Source organism: Barbus barbus (assembly GCF_936440315.1).
Source record: "Barbus barbus genome assembly, chromosome: 41".
Lineage (NCBI taxonomy): Eukaryota > Metazoa > Chordata > Actinopteri > Cypriniformes > Cyprinidae > Barbus > Barbus barbus.
In genome coordinates this window covers 16,255,944-16,283,813 of record NC_136719.1, presented here as the reverse complement: position 1 = coordinate 16,283,813, position 27,870 = coordinate 16,255,944, and the positions used below count along the sequence as shown (strand labels likewise).

The following is a 27,870-nucleotide window of genomic DNA, read 5'->3' as shown; positions in this document are numbered from 1 at the left end:
CTGTTTAAGAAACATTTCTTATTATTATCAATTTTAAAAACTATTTTTGTGGAAACATTCAGAATTTTTTTATTAATAGAAGTTCAAAAGATCATAGAAATCTTTGTTACAATGTGAAGTCTTTGCAGTCACTTTTTATCAATTTAATGCATCTTTGCTGAATAAATGTATTAATTTCTTCATCTTACTGACCCCAAACTGTTGAACAGTAGTGTGCGTTGAAGCATCCAGGTTTATAAGTTGAATATCTTAGTTAATAAGTGGTAATGACGTATCATGTAGTGAGGTAAAAAATAAGGCTCCTCTAAGACCACTCAGCTACTGTAAACCAAAACTAAAGGCCACATAAGCAGGGAATAAAAGGATAATAGTGGAACTAGAGATCAGGTTGTGCACATCTGTCAGGCTCTGTGTAGCTGGATGAGGGGAGTGAGGGTTTACTCTAGTGGAGGTATTGTTCTTTTGTTGACTAGCAAACGCTGTTTGCGTCATACTGAAGTCCATAGGGGTTTAAGATTGTTTTGCTTCTTCCCAGTGAACCAGATTTTCACGTGACTCCTCTGTTTTGTCAACCTATTACTGAAAAATTACACGCTGGAGGAAACTGAGATTTAATATCAATGCTAGTGCTTGTTTAAAGCTATGTTCAATGTAAACGAATCCTTTTTAATGCACTCTGATTAAAATGTGTAATATTTTAGTTAGTGCTTGCTAGTCAGTTTGTGGTCTAGTTTTTACAAAAGGAAATCCAGGACATACACTCAAATATTTGGGTTCAATTAGTTTTTCTTTTTGAAAGAAATTAATACTTTATTCAGTAAGAAAGCATTCAATTGATCAAAAGTGACTGTAAATACATAATATTACAAAAGATTTCTATTTCAAATAAATGCTGTACTTTTGGACTTTTTTTTATATTAAGCAGCACAACTGTTTTCAGGATTGATAATAATAAGAGATCTTTCTTGAGCATCAAATCAGAATATTAGGATCATGTGACACTGAAGATTGGAATAATGGCTGAAAATGCAGCTTTGCCATCACAGGAATAAATGACATTTTAACATTTTGAAATCTTAAACAGTTGTTTAAATTGTAATAATATTTTATAATATTACTTTTGCATTTTTTTTAAAGATTTTAGTTTTTGCCTTTTTTTTTTTTTATTAGGATTCAAATCTACGGTATACCAATAGATATTAGCGATTGGAATGAGCAAACTAAGACTGTTTATAATTAACAGTTTCTACAGTATATTTAGGCTGTTTTTTAAAGTTTTTGCTAGATATGGTATAGAAAAAAAACAGGAAATAATGGAAAGAAGATCAGTAAAAGAAGTGAGCTGGGCTCAAACTTTCTTTCTGCCCGCATGAGCACTGCAGCTCAACATGTAGGAGCATGTGTTCTAACCTTAGGCCAACAAAAACTCAGATTTTATGCATAGATGGCCATGTCCTGCTGGGAGAACTTGGTCAGAGTATTTATACTTTGGTATTTGACAAATAATTTGCATTGCTTTGTGCATTGCTTGGCGTTTTTTAAGCTATACCTACGTTTCCCTTTTATGCTTACGTGAATTAATGAGAAATGCATATTGATCTTAGTACGGTCAGTTTAATACTAGACTGTGCTGCTATATAACATTCATTCTGAATCTTGATTACTAGATAAGTTCTATTTGTTGCATTTCCCAGTGTCGCATTCTCCTTTCTGAGAGGAAAGTACAAACTTAAGATACAGCTGCAAAAGCGGAAGTATAAAAAGTCTACTCCATGCACATAAGGCACTCTAGCTGTGCCACTTGTTTGTTGGTGTTAAGTGAGTTGCTCTGTTTGCTTCAGTCATTCTGTTGTCCTTGTGTTGTCATTGTGTGTTGTCCTTGCCAGAGTAACTCATTTAAGTCGAGGGAGATGAAGCTACGGGCCATGCAGTTGTTGTATTGATGATGCTGGCACATCTAAAAATACGCCTCTGACACTTGACTGTTTTCCACTTTGCGCTGTCACGGCTGAACTGTAACTGTGACACGGAGCCAGAAATAGTCTGAAGAAGACTGTGAAGCCCAGAGAACACGGCTTGAGTCATGAAATCCACTCAGAAAGAGGAAAAGCTAATCCTAGAGGCTCCACGTCCGCTCAAGCTGTTTTGGAAGAGACCGCAAGGATCCAGTAGTTGAGGCGCTTCTTCAAACAACTGTTATTTTCCGCAAAACCTTCCATTACAAAAACAAGAAAACTGAACTGGATGACGCTTGACCAGTGTCGTCTGATTCCAAATGAGCCAGTTCTTTTTAATGTATTCAACAAACACAGCATTTACCAGTGTAGTCCAATACCTGAACAAATTACTCTTTTGAATTGGTTCTTTTTAGTGAATCAAAAACACGCATCGCAACCGATGTCATCTGAATCCCAAGCAAATAGATATTTTGAGTATTTTTTTTTTTTTTAGTGAATCAAAAACGTAACAACATTTAAACAACAACTTGTTTGATTCCATTGTTTTTAGTGAATCAGAAACATACGGCACAAACTGTAGTTCTGATTCCTGAGCAAATACAGTCATGGCCAAAAATATCGGCACCCTTGGTAAATATGATCAAAGAAGGCTGTGAAAATTAATCTGCATTGTTAATCCTTTTGATCTTTTATTTAACATAATTCACAAAAATCTAACCTTTCATTGAATACTAAGAATTTAAAATGCGGGGAAATATCATTATGAAATAAATGTTTTTCTCTAATACACATTGGCCAAAATTAATGGCACCCTTTTATTCAATACATTTTGAAACCTCCATTTGCCAGTTTAACAGCTCTAAATGTTCTCTCATAATGCCTGATGAGGTTAGAGAACACCTGAGAAGAGATCAGAGACCATTCCTTCATCCAGAATCTCTCCAGATCCTTTAGATTCACAGCTCCATGACAGTGCTTCTTCTCTTCAGTTCACCTCAATCATTTTCTATAGAGTTCAGGTCAGAGGACTGGAATGGTCAGAGCAGAAGTTTGGTTTTGTGCCCAGCGACCCATTTTTGTGTTGTTTTTGAGGTTTGTGTTTGGATTATTGTACGGTTGGAAGATCCAAAAATGGCCCATTATAAGATTTCTGACAGAGCCAGTCACTTATTGATTTTTTTTTATCTGTTGGTATTTGATAGAATCCATGATGCCATGTGTCTAAACAAGATGTCCAGGACCTCCAGCAGAAATATAGGCCCACAACATCAAAAATACAGCAGTATATTTCATTCTACACATGGGGTACTTTTTACCCCTGTGTTCACCAAACCCATCTTGAGTGTTTGCTGCTAAAAAGCTCATTTTTTTTTGTTTAATCTGACCATAGAAGCCAGTCCCATTTGAAGTTCCAGTCGTGTCTGATAACTGAATATGCTGGAGTTTGTTTTTGGATGGGTGAGGAAAATCTTTCTTGAAACCCTCCCAAACAACATGCGGTGAACATGCTGTTTGACCATTTTTAAAAAAAATGATTTTCTGACCCCGAGACTCAACTATTTTCTGCAATTCTCCAGCTGTGGTCCTTGGAGAGTCTTTAGCCACTCAAATTCTCCTCCTCACCGTGCATTAGGACGATATAGACACACGTCCTCTTCCAGGCGGTTTCGTAACATTTTATGTTAAATTGGAAATTCTTAATTATTGCCCTGATGGTGGAAATGGGAATTTTCACTGCTCTAGCTCTTTTCTTAAAGCACTTCACTATTTTGTGAAGCTCAATAATCTTTTGCTGCACATCAGAAATATATTCTTTGGTTTTTCTCATTGTGATGAATGATTAAGGGAATTTGGGCTTTGTTTTCCCTCCCATTTATATTTCTGTGAAACAGGAAGCCATGGCTGGATAATTTCATGTTCATAATCACCCTAGAGTGCTCAAAATTGTAAAGTAAAGTCAAGTCACCTTTATTTATATAGCGCTTTTAACGATGTAAATTGTGTCAAAGCAACTGCACAATATCAAAAAAGGAAAATAGTGTGTCAATAATGTAAAATGAAAAGATTAAAAAAAGATTTTCAGTTAAAGGCATTTCATTATTGAATTCAGTGATGTCATCATCCAGCTCAGTTCAGTTTAAATAGTGTCTTTGCAATCAGGTCGACGATATCGCTGGAGATGAAGTGTCCCCAACTAAACAAGCCAGAGGCGACAGCGGCAAGGAACCAAAACTCCATCGGTGACAGAATGGAGAAAAAACCTTGGGAGAAACCAGGTTCAGTCGGGGGGCCAGTTCTCTGGCCAAACGAACCAGCAGTTCAATTCCAACTGCAGCAAAGTCAGATTTTAAGGGCTCAACTGGTTCTTAACCAGTTGAGCCCTTGAATATGAATGGGAATATACTTCAGAGATAATTTGCTCATAAGAATTTCTAGGGGTACCAATAATTGTGTCCAACGTGTATTTGAGAAAAACATTTATTTCATAATGATATTTCCCCCCATTTTAAATTCTTATTATCCAGTGAAAAGTTAGATTTTTGTGAATTTTTTTTAAATAAAAGATCAAAAGGATTAACAATGCAGATTAATTTTCACAACCTTCTTTGATCATATTTACCAAGGGTGCCGATATTTTTGGCCATGACTGTAACTATTTTGAGTCAAACTTTTTAATGAATCCAAACTATGCATCATAACCAGTATTGTCCAAATCAGTCGGTTCTTTAGTGAATCACAAACATACAGTGTAAACAGTGTAGTCCTGAGCAAATAACTTCTGAATGAATTACTCTTTTTAACTCCTCCTTTTTAGTGAATCAAACACATACAGTACAGTGGTGCCAATGCAGTCTGATTCCCAAGTGAATGAAACATAGCTTACATCACATCCAAAGTAGTTTGATTCCTGAACGATTGTCTCTTATGAGCTGTTTTTTTGGTTTGTTTTTGGCGCGAATCAAACAAAACAGCTCATCCAAAGCAGACTGATTCCTGGACAAATGACTCTTATGATCTGTTTTTTAGTGAATCAAAAATAAAGAGTTTACGTCTTGTTGTTCATATTATATTATTAATATTATTCATTTAACATGTAGTTAAAACAGACAATATGACAATGCTGCTTCTAAGGAGACTGTGAAAAGTCTTTAAATAATCTGTAAATACCTTTTTGAAGAATTGTATATTTATATAGCAAAGTTCTCTCATCATTTGGCAGTGGAGTTGCTTTTGTTGTTTTTTTCAGATTTTTATGTTGTGAAAGATTCAGTAAAGGAACTGAAATCATAGCAATGAAACAGAAAAGGAGGTTCTATAGATATATAACATTTTTTTATTAGATTACATTTCCTGCTTAGAACACCCATTTCATTTTTATCTGTCAGATCATAGGGGCATTTTATGCATCATATTACAAAAAAAAGCATCTTTAATACTGTTTTCTTAAATATCCATGATTCACTGGCTATGTATCTGCAGCGTACAGTTTTACCACTTTAACAGCCGTTTTGTTTCAAAGGTAAATATAAAAGCATGTTGGAGAATGCATGATTGCCTGTCATAAATGCTATTGAATACATCTGTGTAGTTTTCTCTGCCCATGAGCTGCTGTGTCTTGCATGCATAACATCATGGCTCGGCCACTGGGTCAAAGCGCTAAACCACAAAACTCCATCTTAGCAGTAGTCCTTTTGTCATTTGCACAATGTATTTTTGAATTGCATGAAAGCTGGTAGAACTTTTTTTTAGTATTTGACAAATGTGGAAGTTCAATACTTACTGTGTAATGCTGTAGCTGCACTTCTGAACAGAAGTGTAAAGAAATGGAAGTGTTGTAAGCCTTGAGGCTGTATAAGGGCACAAAGGTCAGCTGTGAAAAAGAAAGCCGTCTCAACTGTACGTCTTTGACACTGACACTGTATAGTTACATCCTATACCTCAGAGACTTTGAGCTGAGCACGGGTTTTGGTGAAAAATGATCATTATTAAGTCCTCTCTGGCCTACAATATCTGTTTCGAAAGACAAATCTTGTCAAAACCGCTCCCTCTTCTTCCTTTGGAAATGTGTCTCTGCCCTGAGGTCTTGAAATGCTCCTTTCTCTTTTTCTGGTCAGTTTTGTCTCGTAATCCATCTGTTTGTCTGTGTCGCTTTGTAGAGGTTTACTAATGAGGACCACCTGGCTGTCCATAAACACAAACATGAAATGACGCTGAAGTTTGGACCCGCCAGAACTGACTCAGTCATCATTGCAGGTACTTTGCACGCAGAAAGTGTGAATGCACAGTGCACAGTTATCAAACATATTATTTTTATATATATAATTATATATACACATGTCGGTCTATGTATGAGTGTGTGTGTATATATTATAATATAATTGTATCCTATAATATTAATGTATTAATTAAAAAAATATTATTTATAAATTACATTATCCCTTACATAATATATATATATATATATATATATATATATATATATATTTATATTTACATATAACTAATAGCATAATTAATTGTGCTATAAATGATTGTTAATTTTTTTTATTAAATTATAACATATATAATTTACATTTTTATTATTTTTAATATTAAAAATGTAAAACGTTAGGGTTAAATATGTGTGTTTTAATGACGTAATTATTATGCAACTTGATTTATTATTAAATTATAGAAATATTGAATGCCTTTTTATACATATATAAAAAAAATACTGTAGTGATTTATTAATTTGTCTTTGGTAGATGCATGTTTCTACCATCCATCCCATATTTATGTGCATGTTTTTTGTCACTTCTTTTGTGGTTAATGGTAACCTGGAATGCTAGTTTTAATGGCACTGACAAAGCAAATAGTACAGAGATTTAACAATGTAATTCGATATCATTACTTTATAGCTGTGGAGTGAAGCTAAGTCCCTACTTAAACTAGTAATCTTAAGGGGGAAAATTCACAACGTGCTGTTTTTTTTGTCACATTAAACCCTTGGGAAAAAACACAAATGTAATAACAGCCTTGAACTCTCCCAGATTAATCATGTCAAATCTCAAGCAGATTTGGTTAGTACTGGTACGTACAACCGTTTAGCTGCATGGCAGAGTTTATATTGTCCTTGAGGCCGTCTTGCATAAGGAAACAATGAGATCTCTCTTTTTCTCGCTCTGTACTCCAGACCAGACGCCGACTCCCACTCGTTTCCTGAAAAACTGTGAAGAGGTGGGCCTGTTCAATGAGCTGGCCAGCTCGTTCGAGCAGGAGTTCCCTAAGGCCCAGGAAGATGAGGACAAGAGGGTCAAGAACCTGGTGAGCTATGGGACTAGGTGGAGGGATTCAGTCAAACAGTCAGACGTGCTCCAAACATGAGGAGCTTGGGCTGCCTGCTGCCAAAAACTCAGATTTATGGACTGCAGAGTTCCATATCAGTTCTCATGTGTAACACCATCTCGTCTCGCTCTCTCCTTCTCTGTATGTCGCGTTCTTCGTCTGTCTTTCTTTTTTTTTTCCCATGCAGTTGCCTGCTCCTAATTCAGGAGCACTTGACATGAGTTTGCAGACGCCTTCAGACATTAAGGTGAAGGAGGAGGACCTCGTGGAGGTGGACTCTTCTCCGCCTGCCAGCCCTGACTCCATCTCCAGCATGTCAGACAGCAGCAAAGAGCCCGTAAGCAGAGGAAAGGTACATGCTTTATGCAAACCAGACTGCTAGAGCAAAACCAAAAGCACAAAATCTAAAAATCTGAAACCACACTGGAAATCTGCAATTCAAAACCTGATTTAAACCTAGAAGGTTAGGATTTTGAAACATGTAAAATGAAGATTTAAGATTCTGATGCTGATCATGTGTATTTTTGTGCAGACAGATATTCTTTCACTGAAGCACACGATACTCTTTAGATCTTTCTCAAATCATGGAGAATATGATAATCAGGTTTTACACAAACTTGTAGAGTTCATGCAGTTTGAGTTTTGCAAAAGGAGGACAAATCGAATACTAAGACATTATGAAATTCATATAAACTTTTACATTGAACTTTTCACTTGTATTGAAAAAACAAGTTAAAATAATTAATTTCATTTAATAATTAAATGAGAATTATTTAAAATTATTATTTTTAACAATGTATTTAATTAAGTTCAAGTTTATTTGTATAATGCTTTTTACTATACAAATCGTTGCAAAGCAGCGCTACAGGAAATTAAGTTTCCACAATATATTTATATATTGCAGAACCTTAATATGTTTAACTTATGGCAAAATTTGGTAATTCTGTTTGTTGTCTGAGCATTGGCATCCTCTGAGGTTCTCTGAGGGGTTGGCATTATCTTTTCTCAGGTGTTTGGTCATCTCAGATCATTTAAGGGTTGGATCCAGACTGAAGCTTCTGTAATTCCTAGTTACCACGGGATGTTAATCCCTAAACAGAGAAACAAATAGAGACATAATTAGCGTAGCTGCTGTTCCATCTAAGCAAAAATAATTTCTTCAACCCAAGCTAAAGAATAATAATAATAATGTACATTTGATCAGATATAACTGCAGTACAAGATTATAAGATGCATTATGTGAATGCTTGGCTAAAGAGATGTGTCTTTAATCTAGATTTAAACAGAGAGAGTGTGTCTGAACCCCGAACGTTATCAGGAAGGCTATTCCAGAGTTTGGGAGCCAAATGTGAAAAAGCTCTACCTCCTTTAGTAGAGTACAGGAGCTCAGTATCGGTGCATCCCTACTAGGTACTACCAAAAGTCCAGAGTTTTGCGACCTTAGGGAGCAGGTTGGATTGTAGCGTGGTAGAAGATGAGTTAGGTACGCAGGAGCTAAACCATTTAGGGCCTTATAGGCAAGTAATAATATTTTGTAAATGATACGGAACTTAATAGGTAGCCAGTGCAGAGACTGTAAAATTGGGGTAATATGATCATATTTTCTTGACCTGGTAAGAACTCTAGCCGCTGCATTTTGGACTATCTGTAGCTTGTTTATTGAAGATGCAGGACAACCACCTAGCAGTGCATTACAATAGTCCAGTCTAGAGGTCATGAATGCATGAACTAGCTTTTCTGCATCAGAAACAGGTAGCATGTTTTGAAGCTTGGCAATGTTTCTAAGATGGTTAAATGCTGTTTTTGTAACATGGGAAATATGATTTCAAAGGACAAGTTGCTGTCTAATATAACACCCAGATTTTTTACTTTAGAGGACGTGACGTGTAATCCAAGAGATTCTGTGTACTGTTTTTTGGTCCAATAAGTAATATCTCTGTCTTATCTGAATTTAATACGAGGAAATTATTTTTGCAAGTAGGAACACAATTGAGCAGACACAACTTTTTCTAAAATTTTAGACATAAACGGAAGATTTGAAATGGGTCTGTAATTTGCCAGTTCATTAGAATCTAGTTGTGGTTTCTTAATAAGAGGCTTAATATCCGCCAGCTTGAATGGTTTTGGGACGCGACCTAAAGATAACGATGAGTTAATAATATTGAGAAGCGGTTCTTCTGCTACAGGTAACAACTCTTTCAGTAGTTTAGTGGGTACAGGATCTAATAAACATGTTGTTGGTTTAGATGCACTGACAAGTTTATTTAGCTCTTCCTGTCCTATAGTTGTAAAGCACTGCAGTTTTTCTTTGGGTGCGATAAATGAAGCTGAAATACTAGACGCAGTAGAATCTACATTTGTTATTGTATTTCTGATGTTATCTATTTTATCAGTAAAGAAATTCATAAAGTCATTACTATTAAACTGTGAGGGAATATTTAGATCGGGTGCCATGTGTTTATTTGTTAATCTAGCCACTGTGCTAAATAAGAACCTTGGATTGTTTTGGTTATTATCTATGAGTTTGCGGCTATGCTCTGCCCTGGCAGCTTTTAGAGCCTGTCTATAGCTGGACATACTGTTTTTCCACACAATTCTAAAAACTTCCAAGTTAGTTTTTCTCTATTTGCGCTCAAGATTACGAGTTTCTTTCTTGAGAGAATGGGTATAACTGTTGTACCATGGCGCAGTGCGTTTTTCTCTAACGTTTTAGGCAACAGCTTCTAATGTATTAGAGATTTATGGGTACACAGAACAGTTGAGATAAATCAGGCAGGTTATTTGTGAATCTGTCTTTGGTGGCTGGAACAATAGTTCTGCCCGGACTATAACGCGGAGCCATATAACTAATATCAGTAATACGCAGCATGCGTGATACTAGCTTGATGATCAGTAACATACTTGAAGATGATCAGTAACATCATCACTTTGAGGTACGATATCTATATCGGTAAGATCAATTCCATGCGATATAATTAAATCTAGCGTATGATTAAAACGATGAGTGGGCCCGGTGACGTTTTGCTTGACTCCAAAAGAGTTTATTAGGTCAGTAAACGCAAGTCCTAACGCATCATTTGTATTATCAACGTGAATGTTAAAATCTCAGACAATTAGCACTTTATCAACATTGACCAATAGATCTGAGAGGAAATCTGCAAATTCTTTTAGGAAATCTGTATATGGCCCTGGCGGTCTATACACAGTAGCCAGAGCAAGAGATAGGAGAGATTTCTTTTGCATATCTAACAGTGTAACATTAAGCAGAAGTATTTTGTTAAACCTCCTGTATCCTGTTTTCTGAGTAACATTGAGAATATCACTATATATTGTTGCAACACCGCTGCCACGACCAGTCTGACGGGGCTCATGTTTATAACAGTAGCTTGGTGGAGTAGACTCATTTAGACCAAAATATTAATTTGGTTTAAGCCAGGTTTCAGTCAGGCAGAGTACATCAAAATTATTATCTGTGATCATTTCATTTACAATAACTGCTTTGGGTGCGAGTGATCTAATGTTTAGGAGCCCAAGCTTTAAAAATTGTTTTTGTTCATTTATTTTGTGTTTTTCTGGTTTAATCACGATCAGATTTTTTCTAGATCCTGCATTAAATTTATATTTTGACCTGGCTATTCGGGGAACAGACACAGTCTGTATAGATTGGACAGTGCAAGTACTTCTATCTTTTAAGTGGGTAGAACAAAAGTCATCATAGTAGTTATTTGAGAATTGGCTTACTAGTCAGATGGAGCGTAGCATCCTGGAGATGTTGTCCGACAGGAGTTCCGCTCCGACTCTGCTGGGGTGCAGGCCATCAGCACGGAAAAGCCTAGGACGCTCCCAGAAAATATTCCAATTATTAACAAAGAGCAGTTTCTGTTCTTTACACCATGACAATAACCATTCGTTTAAAGCAGTGAAGTCTACTGAACCTTTCGTTTCCTCGTCGATACGTGGGAAGCGGTCCTGACACGATGATCGTCGTCGCGGGCGATGTGCTGTGTACCGTCTCGATCAGGCTCCTGAAGTCCCTCTTCAGTGTCTCCGTCTGCTGCAGCTTGGTGTCGTTAACCCCCGCGTGCAGCATGACAGCACCGATGCTCTCGTCGCCCTTCAGGATCGCGGGTATCTGCACAGAAACATTGAGAACACGAGCACCGGGGAAACAGTGAGTGTGTACTTTACCTTCAGCTAACGTAGCACGGACGTGCCGGGACGATGGAGTCTCCGACGATCACAGCGTCGCGTTTCGTCTCGCGGAGTGGAGCGAAGCGGTTCCGGGTGGAGATCTCGAAGACCGGAGGGGGAGAGGTCGTCGCCCGGGGCCTGGCTCGCGTCTTTCGCTGCTGGTGCACCCAGGGTCCGTGGCGCCCCGGCGCCGGAGTGAAGGACATCTGGGAAGATCGCGTCCTGGGTGCATAGGGTCTGTGCAGAGAAACACATGGAGTAGAGGTGGTGGGAGTGTTAGCAGCGTGCTGTATACCAGCTCTCCGCTCTCTGAGCTGGGCCTGCTTCTCCACCAGCTCGAATGTGTCCTCATCTGCAATCAAAGGTAGACACAAATCCGCCATTTAAGCAAGTAACAGTGAAACAATGGTAATGTGTGTGAAAAGAGTATTAGCAATCTAAGTGAGATTAGCGGCAGCCAAGCTGCCGATGCTAACGGGCTATAAGCTAATAGCAGACTCGAGAAATCAAAATAAAACTAGTGATAAGGCACTCTTGATTGGTTTTGTTTTAGAATGCTATAGGGGATATATTCACACGTTATAGAAATTAAAATGATAGTGTATGAAATTGTTTTTAAGATAGAAAATAGACGATAAAGAATCAACTTGATGGAGCTCAAACTCAAAACACGCAGTTAATTATGCAAATAATTTAAGGAAAGGAAAGAAGGGAAGGAAAGGAAATTAAAGGAAAGAAGGAAAGGAAAGGGAAGGACATGACGTGACGTGACATGTGGCAAAGTATGGTGGTGACCCATACTCAGAATTTGTGCGCTGCATTTCACCCATCGAAGTGCACACACACAGCAGTGAGTAGTGAACACACACACCGTGAGCACACACCAGGAGCAGTGGGCAGCCATTTTTGTTGCGGCGCACGGGGAGCAGTTGGGGGTTCGGTGCCTTGCTTAAGGGTCTCACCTCAGTCGTGGTATTGAAGGTGGAAGAGAGCGCTGATCATTCACTCCCCCCACCTACTATCCCTCCCGGACCTGAGACTCGAACCCGCGACCTTTGGGTTACAAGACCGACTTTCTAAACATTAGGCCACGACAGCCACCCATTAATTAAAATTTTGTATTATTTAATTAAAATACAAAAAATATGAGAAAATACTAAATTTAAGTATTTTCACTAGTGGTCTGAGACTTTTTGTAGAATAATTAGAATATAAAATAGTTTGTAGTAATGTATGCTAGCACACATTTGGCATTCACGTGGCCACTGTAGAGACCATAATTGTACATTTCACTAAACTATGTATTTACCAGTAACTGAACGGATGTGTTGTATTACTAAACAAACAGTCATGACTGGATGAAATTTCTTTTGAAAGCATACAGTGTTGCTTTTTGAATTATTTTGTACTTAGCTGGCTGATTATCTTTCTTACAGGATTCTCCTCCAAAGCCTGCCTTCAGTTCGGCTCCCACCCCTGCCATAGTGCGTCCTGGCTCCCTCCCGCTGTACCTGGGTTATGACGGCCTGCAGCCCACCATGCCCTCCCCTACCTCTGTCATCACACACACCCCACCATCCAACCGCACACTGGGGTAAGAGCACAACCACAGCCTATCAATGAGGAGCCAGTGCTTTTGGCGTCAGCCTGTTCTGTGCGACTCATTTCTATATGACTCACTGTGCTGCTATAAGTTGGTTTGGTATTAATTCTTAGGAAACTGTGGGCAGCTGGCTCATTTATGCTGTGCTTGACGTTCCATGAATGTTTGGTCACATAGTGAACAGGAAGAGAGCAGAACTTCAGTCTGTGCATTGCTTTCTGCTCTAGCTGCTTGTGAAAACTGGGCATTTCTCTTCTTCTGTTTTAGATCTCCCACAGTGCCGTACCCAATGATGATGCTTTCCAATGGTCAAACAGTTCCTGTCCTTCCAGGTCCTATGCAGATGCCTTCTGTAATATCTGTAAGTTTGAAGTGTATTTCTGAGTATTGGAATAAAAATATGTGGAGTATAAAGAGATGGCCCACTCAAAGGAAAAGGAATGGGAGAGATGGTGACACTCGCCTTTTTGCTTACTGTAAAACTGATTTTCATAATATGGTCTGCAAGATCTGTGGAAAATTCATTGTAATTAAAACTGAAACGATTAAAAGATTTTTTTACTTAATTAAAGCTGAAATAAAGTAAAATATAAGTATTACGTGGAAAAAAGCTTGTTGCCTTGAAACTGAAATAAAATAAGTTTTAGTTAAAGTACTAAACAGAATATAACATTAAATAGAACTAACAAAATGACAAAGCACACTACAAATTTACTAAAACTTAAAACTAAAATTTAAATGAAAACTGGGCATTTTAAAATAAATCCAACATTTATTAATAACTACTATAATTGTATGTAAATAATACTAAAATAACACTTCACAGTTCACAGTAACTAATAATTATTTAGTTTTTTTAAAAAAATACTGATATTTTCTAGATAATATTTAAATTTATTTTGACTTTGACAGTTACAATAGTATTAATTATTGAATTTTTATTTAAAAATAAAAATTAAATCAGTCTTAAAATATATAGCTGCCTTTATAATTTGAGAAGCAAACTTTGTTGATTTAAAATATATTATTGAAATGTAATCCAGTTGTAGATTTCAGTCTTCCTGTACCTATTACTTAGAAAATAGATTCTCGTGACTTACCTTGAAGGGACTTTTGCTGTGATTCAATTTAAGACAAAGTTTGTAATATTTTTCCAATGTTTAAGTACCCCCTTGTTTCAGCACAGTGTCACTTGTAGCTCAAAAATGACTCGCTTCTCTTTTAAAATGTGAGCTGTCATTTCTGATCTTTCATAATTTGTCTCATAATATGTTTTGCATTTGGCCTTGTGGTGTAGCTGGCGAGGCCCCTGTGTATGGTGCCCAACATTCCAGGAATTCCCGGCCCTCCACTAGGGGGCAGCAGCAGCGGCTCGTCTTCACCCTCTGGTTATAACCCCCACAATGAGGCAAAGATGGTGAGGGCAAATCTATTTTCTTCCTAATCCAGCCTGTGGATCATTTTGCAAAATGCTCGGATGCCTTGCCTTGCCTAGAGTTCCCATGTTGAAAGTCTTTATCCAGCACATCACATTGGTGATAGTTTTCACAACAAACAAACACAGGCTGTTGGAACAAAGCAGCTCTGTCATTAACAATTTGTATTTCAAATATACTTGTTATACAAGGATATGCAAAAAATAATTATTTTCATAATTAGGCTAGTTAGTGGGTGGTTTGACGACTAGTGGCGCCGTGTAATTTGGCTCATTTGATTCTAAAATTAAAACTGAAATATAAAAATATAAGCCAATTCAAATTATTAATAAATACTATAGTAGTAAATAAATATTAAATTAACACTAGAAAAAGTTTGGAGTAACAACGCAACAAATTTTGTGTTTTCTTTATTAAAGAACACTACGTTTCTTGGTTTCTTGAGAGATGTTTGGTTAAGATTTGGAAGGAAGAAAAAAAATCTAGATGACCATCCTAAACTATAGAAATAAAATGCAGAAGTTCACACAGTTATTTCCTTTCTGTCACATGATTTCTCTCCTCAGTGCTTGATGAGTTGTGGTTCACAGTTTTATGAAATGCCCATTCCACATGAAAGAGAAATAAAATTGAATGTTGCGGCTGTAACAGCTGCCTTATAATTAGACAGAATGCCATCTTGTGCCATATTACCATGATGTTTTTGTTGTTGTCCTTAGAGGTTGAAAGCAGCATTATCTCAGCAGATGCCCTCAGCTCAGGGTTGTTTTGGTATGGCAATGGGGTCCAGTGCGATGGTCCCTCAGAGAGTGGAGCAAAGCCAGCTGCTGGTCCAGCATCCAGACGCCCCATCCCCTGCTCAGCCACAGGTATGGTGTATCTTCACACTCTAATTGTCGAGTGTAAACTTTATATATACATCAGATGCCTTTGTGTTTGTCAAGTGTTACGCCCCGTCTAGGGGTAGAGCACAACATGGAAAGAAAACGAGTGTGAACAGTCAACTTCTTTTGAGTTTTTATTTGGGAGTTCACTTTCAGGAGCCGACAGTGCCAAAATAATTAACAAAACATTCTAAATATTAGACCCCCTAAATTCCCTACCAAAATAAAGAAACAAAAATACAATTCTCTAACCTAACTGCCTAATCCAAAACAAAAATCCAAACGTTACAAAAACAAAAGATGGCGTCTGACTCCTTACTTTCCCAATCATCAGCTATTTACAGTATTTACAATAAATATTTACAGAGAGACATCAAGTTCAAAGGGATAATTCAAGATCAGAATAACACAACAGGCAAGGGTCAGGAGTAGTGTTATACAACCAACTAATATCCAAACAATCTCGCTCACAAACAATATCTCTAGGCATACAAACAGAGTCAACCAGCGACAGCATAGTTTACAAAATGGCCTCCCCCCCCTTCCAAAGGAAATGCTGTCATCCTGTTTAAAAGGGAGAGAAGACCAATCAGAGGACGACATCAATGAGTCTGCAGGAACCAATCAGCAGCAACCTGGGCAGACACACACAAACCAACAGACCAAAACAAAGCAAAACCATAGGGTCGTAACACAAGGAGCAATCTTTCACTTTGCTGTGGCATTACGCAGTAAACATCTGTTTACTCTGCCGTGCTGTGTTCAGGTGTCACCCGCTCAGCCCACCGGAGGTCGCAGGCGGAGGACGACTGATGATGACCCTGATGAGAGGAGGCAGCGCTTCCTGGAGCGGAACCGGGCAGCAGCTTCTCGTTGCAGACAGAAACGCAAGATATGGGTCTGCTCTCTGGAGAAGAAGGCCGAAGAACTCACCTCCATGAACGTCTCGCTGTCGGTTAGTGTGTGTTTAAAATATTTTCCGACTTTTGTTTATCTAAAATGTGAATGAGCACTGTTATATTGCTTATTGCAATTTGAGAAATGTGTGATGTGGTTCCTCTGTGTCCTTCCAAATTTTGTAAATTATGTAAATGTAGATTTCTGAATGCAATGCACGGAAAACTCTGATTTTATGCATAATGTGTGGGATTCCGTATCCCATGAATCACTGCATTTGTCCATAACTTCTATCTAAAAAGTCAAGATTGAACCGAAAGCAATATCATCTGTGATGTTTTGTTACTTTTGGCAAAAGTTAAGATAGATTTTGTTTGCACAAAATTGCACCAAAAAAAAATATTTCATAGATAACTGGATGTTGCTCACCAAGATGTAAAAATGTAATGTTATGAGATTATGTGACAAATTTGTAGCAAACCATGGTCTGAAACGTATAACTTTTCACACCATTTCACATACTGGTTTTTAAAATATTTTTATATATTTTTTAATATCTTTACATATACTGCAGTATTGCTAGTATCTTATTCCAAACATAACCTGAGACTAGATTTTTTATTTATTTTATTTCATTACATTACCGTTATTGACATTATTTCAAATTGATTTTTATCATTGATACTATTAATAATAATAATTTTATTTATTGGAAAAATAGAACATTTTTATAATATATTATTTATGTATTGTTTATTTCATTTTGTTTTATCTTTTGTTATTGTTCATTATTTTATTATTATTGGCCTTATTTTTGTAAAATAAAATTGTGTGTGTGTATATATATATATATATATATATATATATATATATATATATATATATATATATATATATATATATATATATATATATATATATATATATATATATATATATATATATATATATATATATTATTATTTATTTATTTTGTCATGTTTCTTATTATTGTTTTTTTCTTCATTCGTTTTGTCATGTACATTGATGGTTTGGCATTGTACTTTGAAATTGAGTGGATTCAAATGTGTTTGCAAGTGCTTTGTTATCAGCTAGTTTGTGTCCAAGAGTGATGTTCACACTTTTTTTGCTTTCCTGTGTTTTTCTGTGTACAAGAACGAGGTGTCTCATCTGCGAAACGAAGTTGCTCATCTGAAGCAGTTACTGTTAGCCCATAAAGACTGTCCCGTCACCAACCTCCAAAAGAAAGCTGTCTACTTGGGTGAGTGGAGCTCACGTTGAGGTCTTTCACCTGCATCTGCAGGACCTAACCTTCATTTATTGATGTCTCTCAGGAGAGGAGCACATGAAAGAGACGTCTGAGCCCACGGGCTCCCCGGCACCAGTCATTCAGCACAGCTCTCTGGCCCCCAGTCCCTCGTCCACGGTAGGCCCCAATGGCCTGAACTCCCGTGCTGCGGCCGAGGCGGTGGCCATGTCAGTGCTGGCAGGGATGGGCAGCCACCGAGGGGAGAGCGGCGGGCCGTCGCACGTCATCATGGCCACACAGTCCCACCCATCCAGCAGATGATGAGAGCAGGTAAAAGTCTGCCTGAGACTCTCCGTATCCCGGGAGAGGGGGGCAGATCTGCTAGAGGAGAACGCTGGTTCCCTCTCACGCCATCACACTCTGGCCTGGAACTCAGCTACATTCTGGGAATGAAACTGGGACTATGTACACATATATAGAGAGAGACAGAAGGAGATTGTCGTTCACTATGCCATAGACTACGGGGGCTGGACTCCAAACCATGCTCTCATTTGCATCCTCTGTAACTCCTGCTCCTTCCTTCAACTTCCTCCTGCTCCTCCACTGGCTATCGGACTGCAAAGCACTTCCTGTCATTAAACGTATCCCCACAGACACACGCTGCAATAAAGACATTGTTTGAACCGTGACTGTGCACTTGGTGTATGTCACACATGCAATTGCGACGATGCAATACTTTATATATTCTTATATATATGTATTAGTAAGTGTGTGTGTTTGAGAGAAACATGATGCTTTAATGTTCTGTAGGATCTTCTACCTTGCTATTTTAGAGCAGGTTTTTAGTTTTCAGGGAGGCCACCCCCCTCATCTGACCCTCGCTCATCTTACCTCATTTTTAACCTGTTATATACGTTTGTAATCGACGTGTGCATGTGTGCTTCTCGTGTGGGTGTATAGTGATGTACAATGGAAAATAGCAGTTTGTGATGGACTGATACACTAAGACTGCCTTGTTAGCATGCAAACTTTTTGCTATAGATAAACTGTATTGTATTGGCACATTGCGTGCAGTTTGGGCTATGGAACCTCGTTGTTTGGTCCTATTGTTGTTTTCTTGTGTACCACAAACTCAGAAACAGAAAACAGCATACTGTCCGAGGTCAATCAGGACCCTTGTCTTGAGAAATCGATATATTTACAGTTTTAAATTTGCCATTTCCTTTCCCTGTGATCACAATGTTTTAAATGCAGCTTTAGATTGATTTAAGTTTGCCATTATGAGTTAAGTCTCCTAAAGTAGTCTGAGACTTTTTTTTTTTTGTCCTGTCTTTTTCTTTTTTTTATTAGTTATTGTCTACACCTGCTACTGTGTTCTTTATGGAATCCCATTTCTGCTACATCAGAGAGAAAAAAAATGCTTTGGTAATTAATTGCTGTATTAGATAAAACGTCAGTATACTAAGTCATTATGAGATAAAACATCAAAAGTATGACATGATAATTATGAGATTAAACAGTAGACAATAGAGCATAAAGGTCATGATAATGGCATAAAAATCATAACAGAGAAAATTGTGCCATAAAAATTTAAATTATGAAAAAAGTAAAAAAGGTTTGAAGTATGAAGTATGTCATAACAATTCATAAAAGTAAAAATTGACCAAAAACAAAAAAAATGGATAGTCATAATTATGTCATAAATCGGAACTTATGAAAAGTCAAAAATGAAAAAAAGTCATAATTATGACTTTTCTTCATAATTTTGACTTTTCTCATAATGATGACTTAGTATGTTATGATTTTGACTTGTCTCATTATGTCTTAGTATCTAATAATTTTGACTATATATATATCATAATTATAATTTACCAAAATATTTTTTTTTTGTATGTGCCAGAAATTGGCTTTCATTGTGTTCAATTTACAGAAATACAGCTCTAGTGCCTCTGTACCCTCCTTTTCATGACTACCCGACTGTTAAAGTTGATATCGCGATGCTTTGTAACACTATTTGTTTCTCTGGTTGCTTTTCAACTCATTAACATGCACAATCCCTTATAAACAATTAGTAGAGATGAGGATTCTGCCTTATTAATCACACGAGTGCCTCTTTTTAGGTGAACCTTACTCCGTGTCGCTGAGCCGACTGGTCACCTACCATATTCAGGCATCTGTACCATCAGACCTGGGGTAATGAATTAACAGTAATGCCTTTAATAACCAGAGAGCACTGCCCTTAATTTTAAGCATATTCTATACTGCCACCTGGATGTAATAGGGTGCTATTACATGTAACTAGAAAGGCAGCAGGGAACAAAGAGTGTCCAATTCTACTGTTGTTTGAATGCTTTTATCTGTACTAAGATGTTTATCCAAACACATGGTCTTTTTACGCAATATCAGACACTTTAAAAAAACGAAACAAGGCAGCATATAAACGAGGGACTAAAATGTACTGTTCTTGCTCAATGTATGTAACTTGAACGTTCTTTCATTTTCTGTCGTTATTTGCAGTGTGTAATGCTGCATTAACACAATGTTAGTCCAAAATGTATATAGGCCTGTCAGAATGCACTAAAAGACATTTTGGGTTCATTTTTCCAGTTTGGTGTCTCAGAGATTGTCAGCTACTCTTTTCAATAGCATATCAAGGTTACCACTTTACCGATATCTCACAAATGACTCCTGGTTTAAGTGTTGACCCTGGCTTTTCTGTTGTATTATCTGCTGGCACTGTAGTCATTCAGCCAAACCCATATAGAGGATTGTTGATCTGAAATGAACAGAATGGAGAATTGTTAGCTTCACTGGCACTTTTTCTAATATTTCATTTTTTTAATTGTAAGCTGCCAGGACAATAGAAATTACCTATTATAATAAATCTTTTTGTGTGTGTGTGTGTGTTGTAAGACTGAAAAGTATAAATTCTTTTATAGACTTTCTTTTCTCGATCTATTTTTGTTCTTCTAACACTTTGTACTCAAATATTTTTAGGTATTTTTATTTGAATAGATTTAGTTTGATTCTCCCCTTTTACTGATAATCACTTTAAAGTTGTACTAGATTTCTGATGGACTTAATGATCCATAATTCCAACATGATGCACAATTAATTTATTATGGAATTAGTTCATGCAAGGCAAATTCAATGCAGTTTCCCTGAGATAGATTGAACAAAACAAAAGTCATTTTGAATATAATGATCTTAGGCTGAAGAAATAAAAGAGGATATTGTAGAAAAAAGTTGATTTAAATGTATGTCTTTTATGGGAAAAAACCTCACTCCAAGTTGGACTGATTGTTTTTGAAATTGTCCTTGTAATGTACATGTGTACTATATATTATTTACTACTTTTCATGCATGTTGAAGTGAAATACTCTGAACACAGTGCTGCAGTTTTGATTAAACAAAAAAACAAAAGTGTTTCTAGTCTTATTTAGGCACCATTAAAGACTGTACATACTTCAAATGTAATTATATAATTTTGTTTTGAAATAATATGATAATAATTGGTTGATTCTTGTAAACTTTGATTTGGAAATGTATTGGTTCACTAAACTAAACTCGTGAAAACTTTTCATAGAGGACAGGGTTTTTTGTTATACCAAATGTTTGGAAGTGTGACTTGTATGTTAACAGTAATATATATGATTTCAAAATTTTAATGGAAAAAATATTTTTTATATTCAATGCACCAAACATGGTCTTATTTTATCAAATGTACATAAAACATGATTTAAATATCAGTAATATAAAAGTAGCAGTAATATACATAGTTAATATGCATAAAACAAATAAGTAAATACATAACTATATTCAAATTTAAAATAGATATATTAACATGATGTATTAACAAGTAATGTTTCTTGTACCAAACACTATAATAGTCTTATAGCAATAATGTACATATATAAGGATAATATTTAATTTACAACAATGTTTAATTTAAAAATAAATACATATATAACATACATATACATAACAAACAATTTCTTGTTATGATAGTAAATCTGTATTTAACCTCAGAATGATCCCAAAGTAAAAGGAGGTGCTAAAGTGGCTATGCTTTAAAATTAAATTATTATAATCTTAAATCAAGTAATGAAGGATTTTGAAAGTCTGACTAATCAGTGTTGAGTACTATTGTTACCCTGCCTGGTTTAAATGTTTCAGAATGATTAACAGTTGAAAACATTCGTTAGAAATTTAGAAAAGTAATCAAATGTATGTAAAGTTACATTAATAAAGTAATTGGAATAGTTACACACTACTTATTGCATTTTAAGTAGGGTAACTTGCAATCTGGAACCTATTACATTTCCAAAGTAACCTTCCCAACACTGTATATATATATATATATATATATGCCCGTAGCCAGCCTAGTAGAAGGTTTTTTCAGTTCCCACCCAGTTTGGTATTTAGTTTTTAGGTTCAAATGCTTCATTTTGGTGACATCTCATGCACCAGTTTGTGTTGGATTAGCATGTCTGCTGGTGTCTTAATGAGCACAATATTTGATGAAAAATATTTGATGTTGTCAAACTGCTTACCAAGATCATGTACCACCTTCTTCAGTATATATACACAAATACTTATTAAAGCAATAAGTTAATTAATTAAGAGCTGCGTGACATTATTAATGCAATAAATGCACAGATCCATTATATTGTCACGCATCTAATATTGTTTGTTTATGATGAGGGGCGTTTCTAGGATTTGAAAACATCTGGGGCTGCAGCCAAAACATCAGGGGTTAATGGACGTGGTTGGGAGCTCAAACGATATCATGCTCATGTAATCATGTATCCCTCCTTGTTTGCTCGCTCCTCCGTCCTCCATCCTATGCCCTGGAAACCAATCGAGCTCAGCCATCTTGTAGGACATCTCTCTAATTGCACCGCGAGGAGGCGAGGATCAAGGAGTGAGGAGGCTTTCTGAGGAGTCATGAGCGAGGATGAACAGGTGTATCCTTTGCAGAAGTGTTTTATCGACTAAACGTGACGCACGTATAAATTCTCCTCCCCCTTCACATCTGTCACAATAATTGACATTTATCTTTTACCTTTGCAGTTTAAATAAACCACACGTCATATATTTCAACAGGGCATCTTGCTTTATTCATATTTATTATGAGTGCCTTAAATAACAAACTTTAACAACATAAGGGCAGATCCCTTTAGCGCAGCTGAAGACACTTTTAAGTGATGCTTGAGTGGTCAAGAATATTCCAGTGTTCATCCTTTGATTCCTCTGTCCTCATTTCCTTTCCTAAGAGGAGTGGAGCTAAGACATGAGGAAAGGAAGCAAGGAAAGGAAACGAGGATGCACAAATAAGAATTGAGAAGCACAGTGTGCCAATTGTACAAACATAAAAAGTCAATGACAATCTAAACAGGGTCTAGAACCACTCCTGGTCAGAGTGTACTGTGTTCTTCTTTGACCCATGCTACACCCCATGTGTACCCCATTATGGGCCCCTGTCAACATCTGGGCCCTATGCAGTCTGTCCTCAAAACACAAATATCAACAAATATAAAGGAAGGAATTTTATTTAACTATTTAGGCCTACATGGTATCTGCAGAATTTTTAAAATCAAATTTAAAAGTGAAAAGTGAAAGTGATGTGATATATGGCCAAGTATAGTGACCCATACTCGGAATTCATGCTCTGCATTTAACCATCCAAAGTGCACACACACAGCAGTGAACACACACACACCGTGAACACACACCAGGAGCAGTGGGCAGCCATTTATGCTGCGGCGCCCGGGGCTTTTTGTAACCTTTTTATTTAAGATCTGTAGAAATTAAATTTCTATGTTATGAGCGGGATTGAGCAATGTCTAGTAACATGTTAAACCGATATCATGATTTACAGCTCAGATACAGGTTTTGACAAAAAAAAAAAAGTTTTATAAAATGATAAACATCACATTTCAGACTTTTTTTTATTTGTTTTTTTTATTTACAGCTCTGTGTGTTTGCTGTGTAAAATCATGGGTGGATTTTCTTATTGATATGAATAAAAACAGCAAACAGGCTTATTGCAAATGCACATTCATTCTCTGTCAATAGGTCTCTGGCATCTTTTTGATGGCAAAAATACAGCAGTTTCCCCGGTGATGGCTGCACACAAAGAGGCGTGGTGTTCATAAATGCTACTTTATCAGGCATTAAATTAAAATGGCATCAAAACTTTTCTAAAGTCGGTCAGTTCCCTTGAATGTAGGGCTGGACAATATGACCAAAAACATTTCACAATAAAATGTTTCATATCAGTCGATATCAATAATTATCATGATAAATTTCAAACCTTTATTTCTTTCCAGTTTAAAGGTAGATTTTTGCTCATAAATTAAAGTTGTAGAAGCCAGATTTTAATTGTGGTTTTAAACGACTATGCTGAAAACAACAAACGCTTCATGTCTTTGAATTCTTGACACTTTTCCAGTTATTTTTCCTCGACAAAATAAATATCTTAATTGAAAAATGAATTTCCTAGTTTCTGCATGCTCTAATGCAGGGGTCACCACACTTGGTCCTGGAGCGCCGGTGTCCTGCAGAGTTTAAATACACCTGAACTGGCTAATCAAGGTCTTGCTAGGTATACTAGAAATTTCCTGGCAGATGGTGTTGAGGCTAGTTGGAACTAATACTAGTTGGAATTAATATTACACTGTAAAAAAAAAAGAAAAGTTGAGCTAAGGCAACCAGCTTCAGCAGATTTTTTGAGTAAGTTGGCTCAACTTTTTTTTTTTTTTTTTACAGTGTAGTAATATAAATTTTTTGCCTCTTAAAAATGCACATTTGACAGTAGCTTGAGGATGCAGGATTAAATCTGTTAGGATGCAGATGTAAATTCATGTTCATTATCAAAAAAAAAACCAAAAAAACTAATTTTTATATGGTGAAGTTTAATTATTCTGACTGTTTGAGTTATTAAAATTAACCCTTGGTCTTCCATATAGCATACATAATGATAACCAGTAAAACACAGGTCTATAGCACCTCAATACCATGGTATAAAAATGAACTTGGCCTACATGGTTCTGTATTTGTATGAAGAACAGTGGTCTAACAGCCTTAGTATAAATGCACAAACTAGTTTAATTACAAAATACTGTAATTATATTCCATTACTCCTTTAATACATGTCTACATTAAAAATATACCAATACAATTCGATATATCCCTCATTTCTGCTGCTGCAATACCAGTTATTGTTACAGTAAAGTAGGTAGGTATTTAATACTTTTTATGGCTTTAAATGTCGTTGTTATTTAAAAACAAAAAAAACTAACATAAATTCTGGACCCTTGGCAGTATGGGGTGGGTCGTTTTTTTTTTTAAATAAACAAGTGTTCTTTTATATATATATGGTCAAAAAAGATTCCCGACTCCTCGTCTATCAGATACATAACATAGCATAGTGCATAACATCATAGTACAAGCTGTCGCTAGAGGGCGCGTGCGTGTCGTCTCGAGGTGTGTGTGTGTGTGTGTGTGTGCGCGTGTGTGTGCGTGTTTGGGGGGGTCAGTGATCACACACAGGAGGTAAACGCGATCACGTGACCGCACAGTGCCGTTGGTGAGTTCTCACAGCATGGCGGAAGGAGTAGTTGTCCGGATGGATTGTTACTCACCTTTTAATTCATGTCTTCTGTCTTGACGGGAGGATTTTTGGCTATCGAAACGCATTTCTTCACACTTAAAACAACTTCAGCGTATTCTCACGACGATGGCAGACCGCGGTGTGGATTTGGCTGTTTTACCGACAGAGGTTAGAGAGCAGTTGGCGGAGTTGGAGCTCGAGCTGTCTGAAGGTAAGCGATGGAGTTATCGCCTCAACCTTAATAATGTTTATAATATTAACCTCATATTTAAATCCCACAGTCTTATGGCGCTATAACAGACACACATGTAAGCTCAAACAGACGGCTGTCTACTGTTTTGTGCTAATGTTTGAATGTCCTCTGTTTCCATTCAGAGAATTTAATTTCAAACAGGCTGTGTCTCAAAAACTAGTGAGCTGCCTACCTAGAGAGAAAGTCTGGATGCCCAAAATGCAGTTTCTAACGTTCTGAACGCGCCTGTGATGCCCAGACATGCTGTCTAGGTAGGCAGCTCAGTAGGTTTCGAAACACAGCCGGAGTGTGTCGGCAGAAATTATGATTTTCCTTTCTCAAATGTGCTTTTAAACTCGTGTGAATGAAAGAACCGAACGTGAATGAGAAATAGAATAGCAACGCTGCTGCATCCGGCCGTTAATTTCATCCCAAGAGACTGAGACTATTGTTTGTTTAGTGATCTAACGTTAGACCTCAAAGAAAAGAGAGCCCTTGACAGTTCTGCTGGACACAATACCGTATTACAGAGACACATTGAGTGCATATGGGTTTATGTATGTTACCATCTTTGTTGTTCTCAAAGCCCTTTGTTTTCAGATTTGAGTCGTTGTTAAAGGGGCACCACTTTTTCTGTCAGTGTGTCTGGGCTTTAATGCGAAACTCAATGGTAGCGCTGGTCTGTTTGTGCTGTGCTCGAGTCTTGTTTGCACACAGACATCCACCAAACACACCTTTTCTGTAGACATTTCCTCTCTCCCTTTAGTCATTATTATAAAATTATGATTATCCAATTTGATATTACCATTGTTTGATTCTTTTAAACTGTATTTTCAGCCCTTACAGACTCTGTCAGCTTAGAGAATCCTTACTCCTTAGTGTATTGTTTATCAGTCACTACTTTAGTTTATTCAAGTAGTTTTATATATAGTTTATAAATAGTTCTGTGTATCTCTATTGTCTCCTACAGTACCTTTCACCCAGACTTCTGGTTGATATTGACACTTGACTGTACAGTTTTGCAGTGAATTTGATGGAAGACCTAATTAATTTTTGTATATTGTAAAGAATGTATACACAGCCATTCAAAGGTTTGGGGTCTTAAAGATTTTTGTAATGTTTTCTGCAAGAAATTTCTTATGCTCACCTAAGACATTGGACGCGTAACACAGTAAAAACAGAAATGTTTCAATATTTTTTCATACAGTCTTTAATATATATTTTGATACATTTTTAAATGTAATTTATTCCTGTCATGGCAAAGCTGAATTTTAAGAAGCCATTACTCCAGGCTTTAGTGTCACATGATCCTAGAGAAATAATATGCTGGCTTGGTGCTCATAAAACTTTTTCCAGGATGCTTTGATGAATATGAAGTTTAGAAGAATAGCATTACAAACACTTAACTGTCTTTTTTGATTAGTTTAATGCATCCTTGCTGAATAACATAATTACTTTATTAAAAAAATCTTACCGACTCTAACTATTGGAATGGTATTATGCTTTAATTTTTGTTAATATTTATAAGACCATGCATAGAACCATACTGAGTCCTTCAGTATCATAAAGAGACTTTTTGCAGCACTAAATGTTTAATTGTGTGATATGATATTATTATATTATAGTGTTTTTGTGTGATAGAGCCGCCATCCTGTCTATTCACAAGGTTTAGAAGTTCATTCAATGTTCATGACATCACAGCGATGGTGTTTCATCAAGCATCTTCTCACTGCCGTGTCATCTGTCTGTGAAAGGCAGTGCCACTGTACTCATTCACTCTATCAGAGAGCACTATGTGGGGGAGATGTGTTGGTTTTTAGCTTTATAAAAGTGTTACACAACTGGAAGCATTTAGTGTGTGGGCCACACTCTCAAACAGCTTGTTAATGTGTGCAGCTCCAGGCTGCTTATCAAGAAAACCGGCCCTAGAAGCTGTAACAAGAGTAACAACTTTTTATGACTGTATGATGATATACTATAAATTATGACCATATAATTGCTGATGACTGTTGAGCCACATATTTTTTGTCATTCAGCCACAGTATAAAATGTTTGCTGAGTGCAAAAGAACGTAATGGAATAGTTTACCCAAATGTTGGAGCAAGAAAGTCATACGGCTTTGCAGTGACATGAGGGTGAGTAAATCATGACAGAATGTTCATTTTTGGGTGAACTGTGTTTTAAACTGTTTTGCATGTGAACTAGAGGTCTGCGACTTTTGAGTGTGTGTGAAAACATGAAAGCTTGTGCAACTGTGTGTTTAGTGGAGGGTATTTAGTGCCCTTGGGGCAGGTGAGTAATCTGGTGTGTTTGGTCAATTGGAGGGCGGTTTCAGGCTCCCTCACCCCCTCCTCCTACAGGAGCAGCTGCCAGTCTCGCCTGTCGCCTCCCCGGATAGTCACCTCCCGACTAGCGTGTCGCACTCCTGTCCCTGCTTCTCCCCTGCTTGCGCCATCTCTCTCTCTCTCTCTCTCGCGCTA

The 27,870-nt window shown here is 36.9% G+C and overlaps 2 protein-coding genes across 3 annotated transcripts in view; both read left to right on the top strand.

Annotated features, from left to right (window-relative positions):
• LOC306860553 (cyclic AMP-dependent transcription factor ATF-7-like) overlaps positions 1-20,950 on the top strand; it is a gene marked incomplete at its 5' end in the record, with an annotated part of 32,756 nt that extends 11,806 nt beyond the window's left edge. For both annotated transcript variants that reach the window (XM_079402298.1, XM_079402297.1), the window contains 10 exons: positions 6,116-6,212; positions 7,132-7,262; positions 7,471-7,635; positions 12,911-13,068; positions 13,345-13,438; positions 14,375-14,494; positions 15,233-15,382; positions 16,164-16,352; positions 17,450-17,555; positions 17,629-20,950. In XM_079402298.1, coding sequence (XP_079258424.1) covers positions 6,116-6,212; positions 7,132-7,262; positions 7,471-7,635; positions 12,911-13,068; positions 13,345-13,438; positions 14,375-14,494; positions 15,233-15,382; positions 16,164-16,352; positions 17,450-17,555; positions 17,629-17,864 — 1,446 coding nt within the window. In that variant the 3' untranslated portion in view covers positions 17,865-20,950. The remainder of the gene's footprint in view (positions 1-6,115; positions 6,213-7,131; positions 7,263-7,470; positions 7,636-12,910; positions 13,069-13,344; positions 13,439-14,374; positions 14,495-15,232; positions 15,383-16,163; positions 16,353-17,449; positions 17,556-17,628) is intronic.
• A 4,139-nt stretch (positions 20,951-25,089) lies between these two features.
• Positions 25,090-27,870, top strand: part of LOC306860542 (disco-interacting protein 2 homolog B-A-like) — a 52,436-nt gene continuing 49,655 nt past the window's right edge. The window contains exon 1 of the mRNA XM_079402279.1: positions 25,090-25,369. Coding sequence (XP_079258405.1) covers positions 25,285-25,369 — 85 coding nt within the window. The 5' untranslated portion in view covers positions 25,090-25,284. The remainder of the gene's footprint in view (positions 25,370-27,870) is intronic.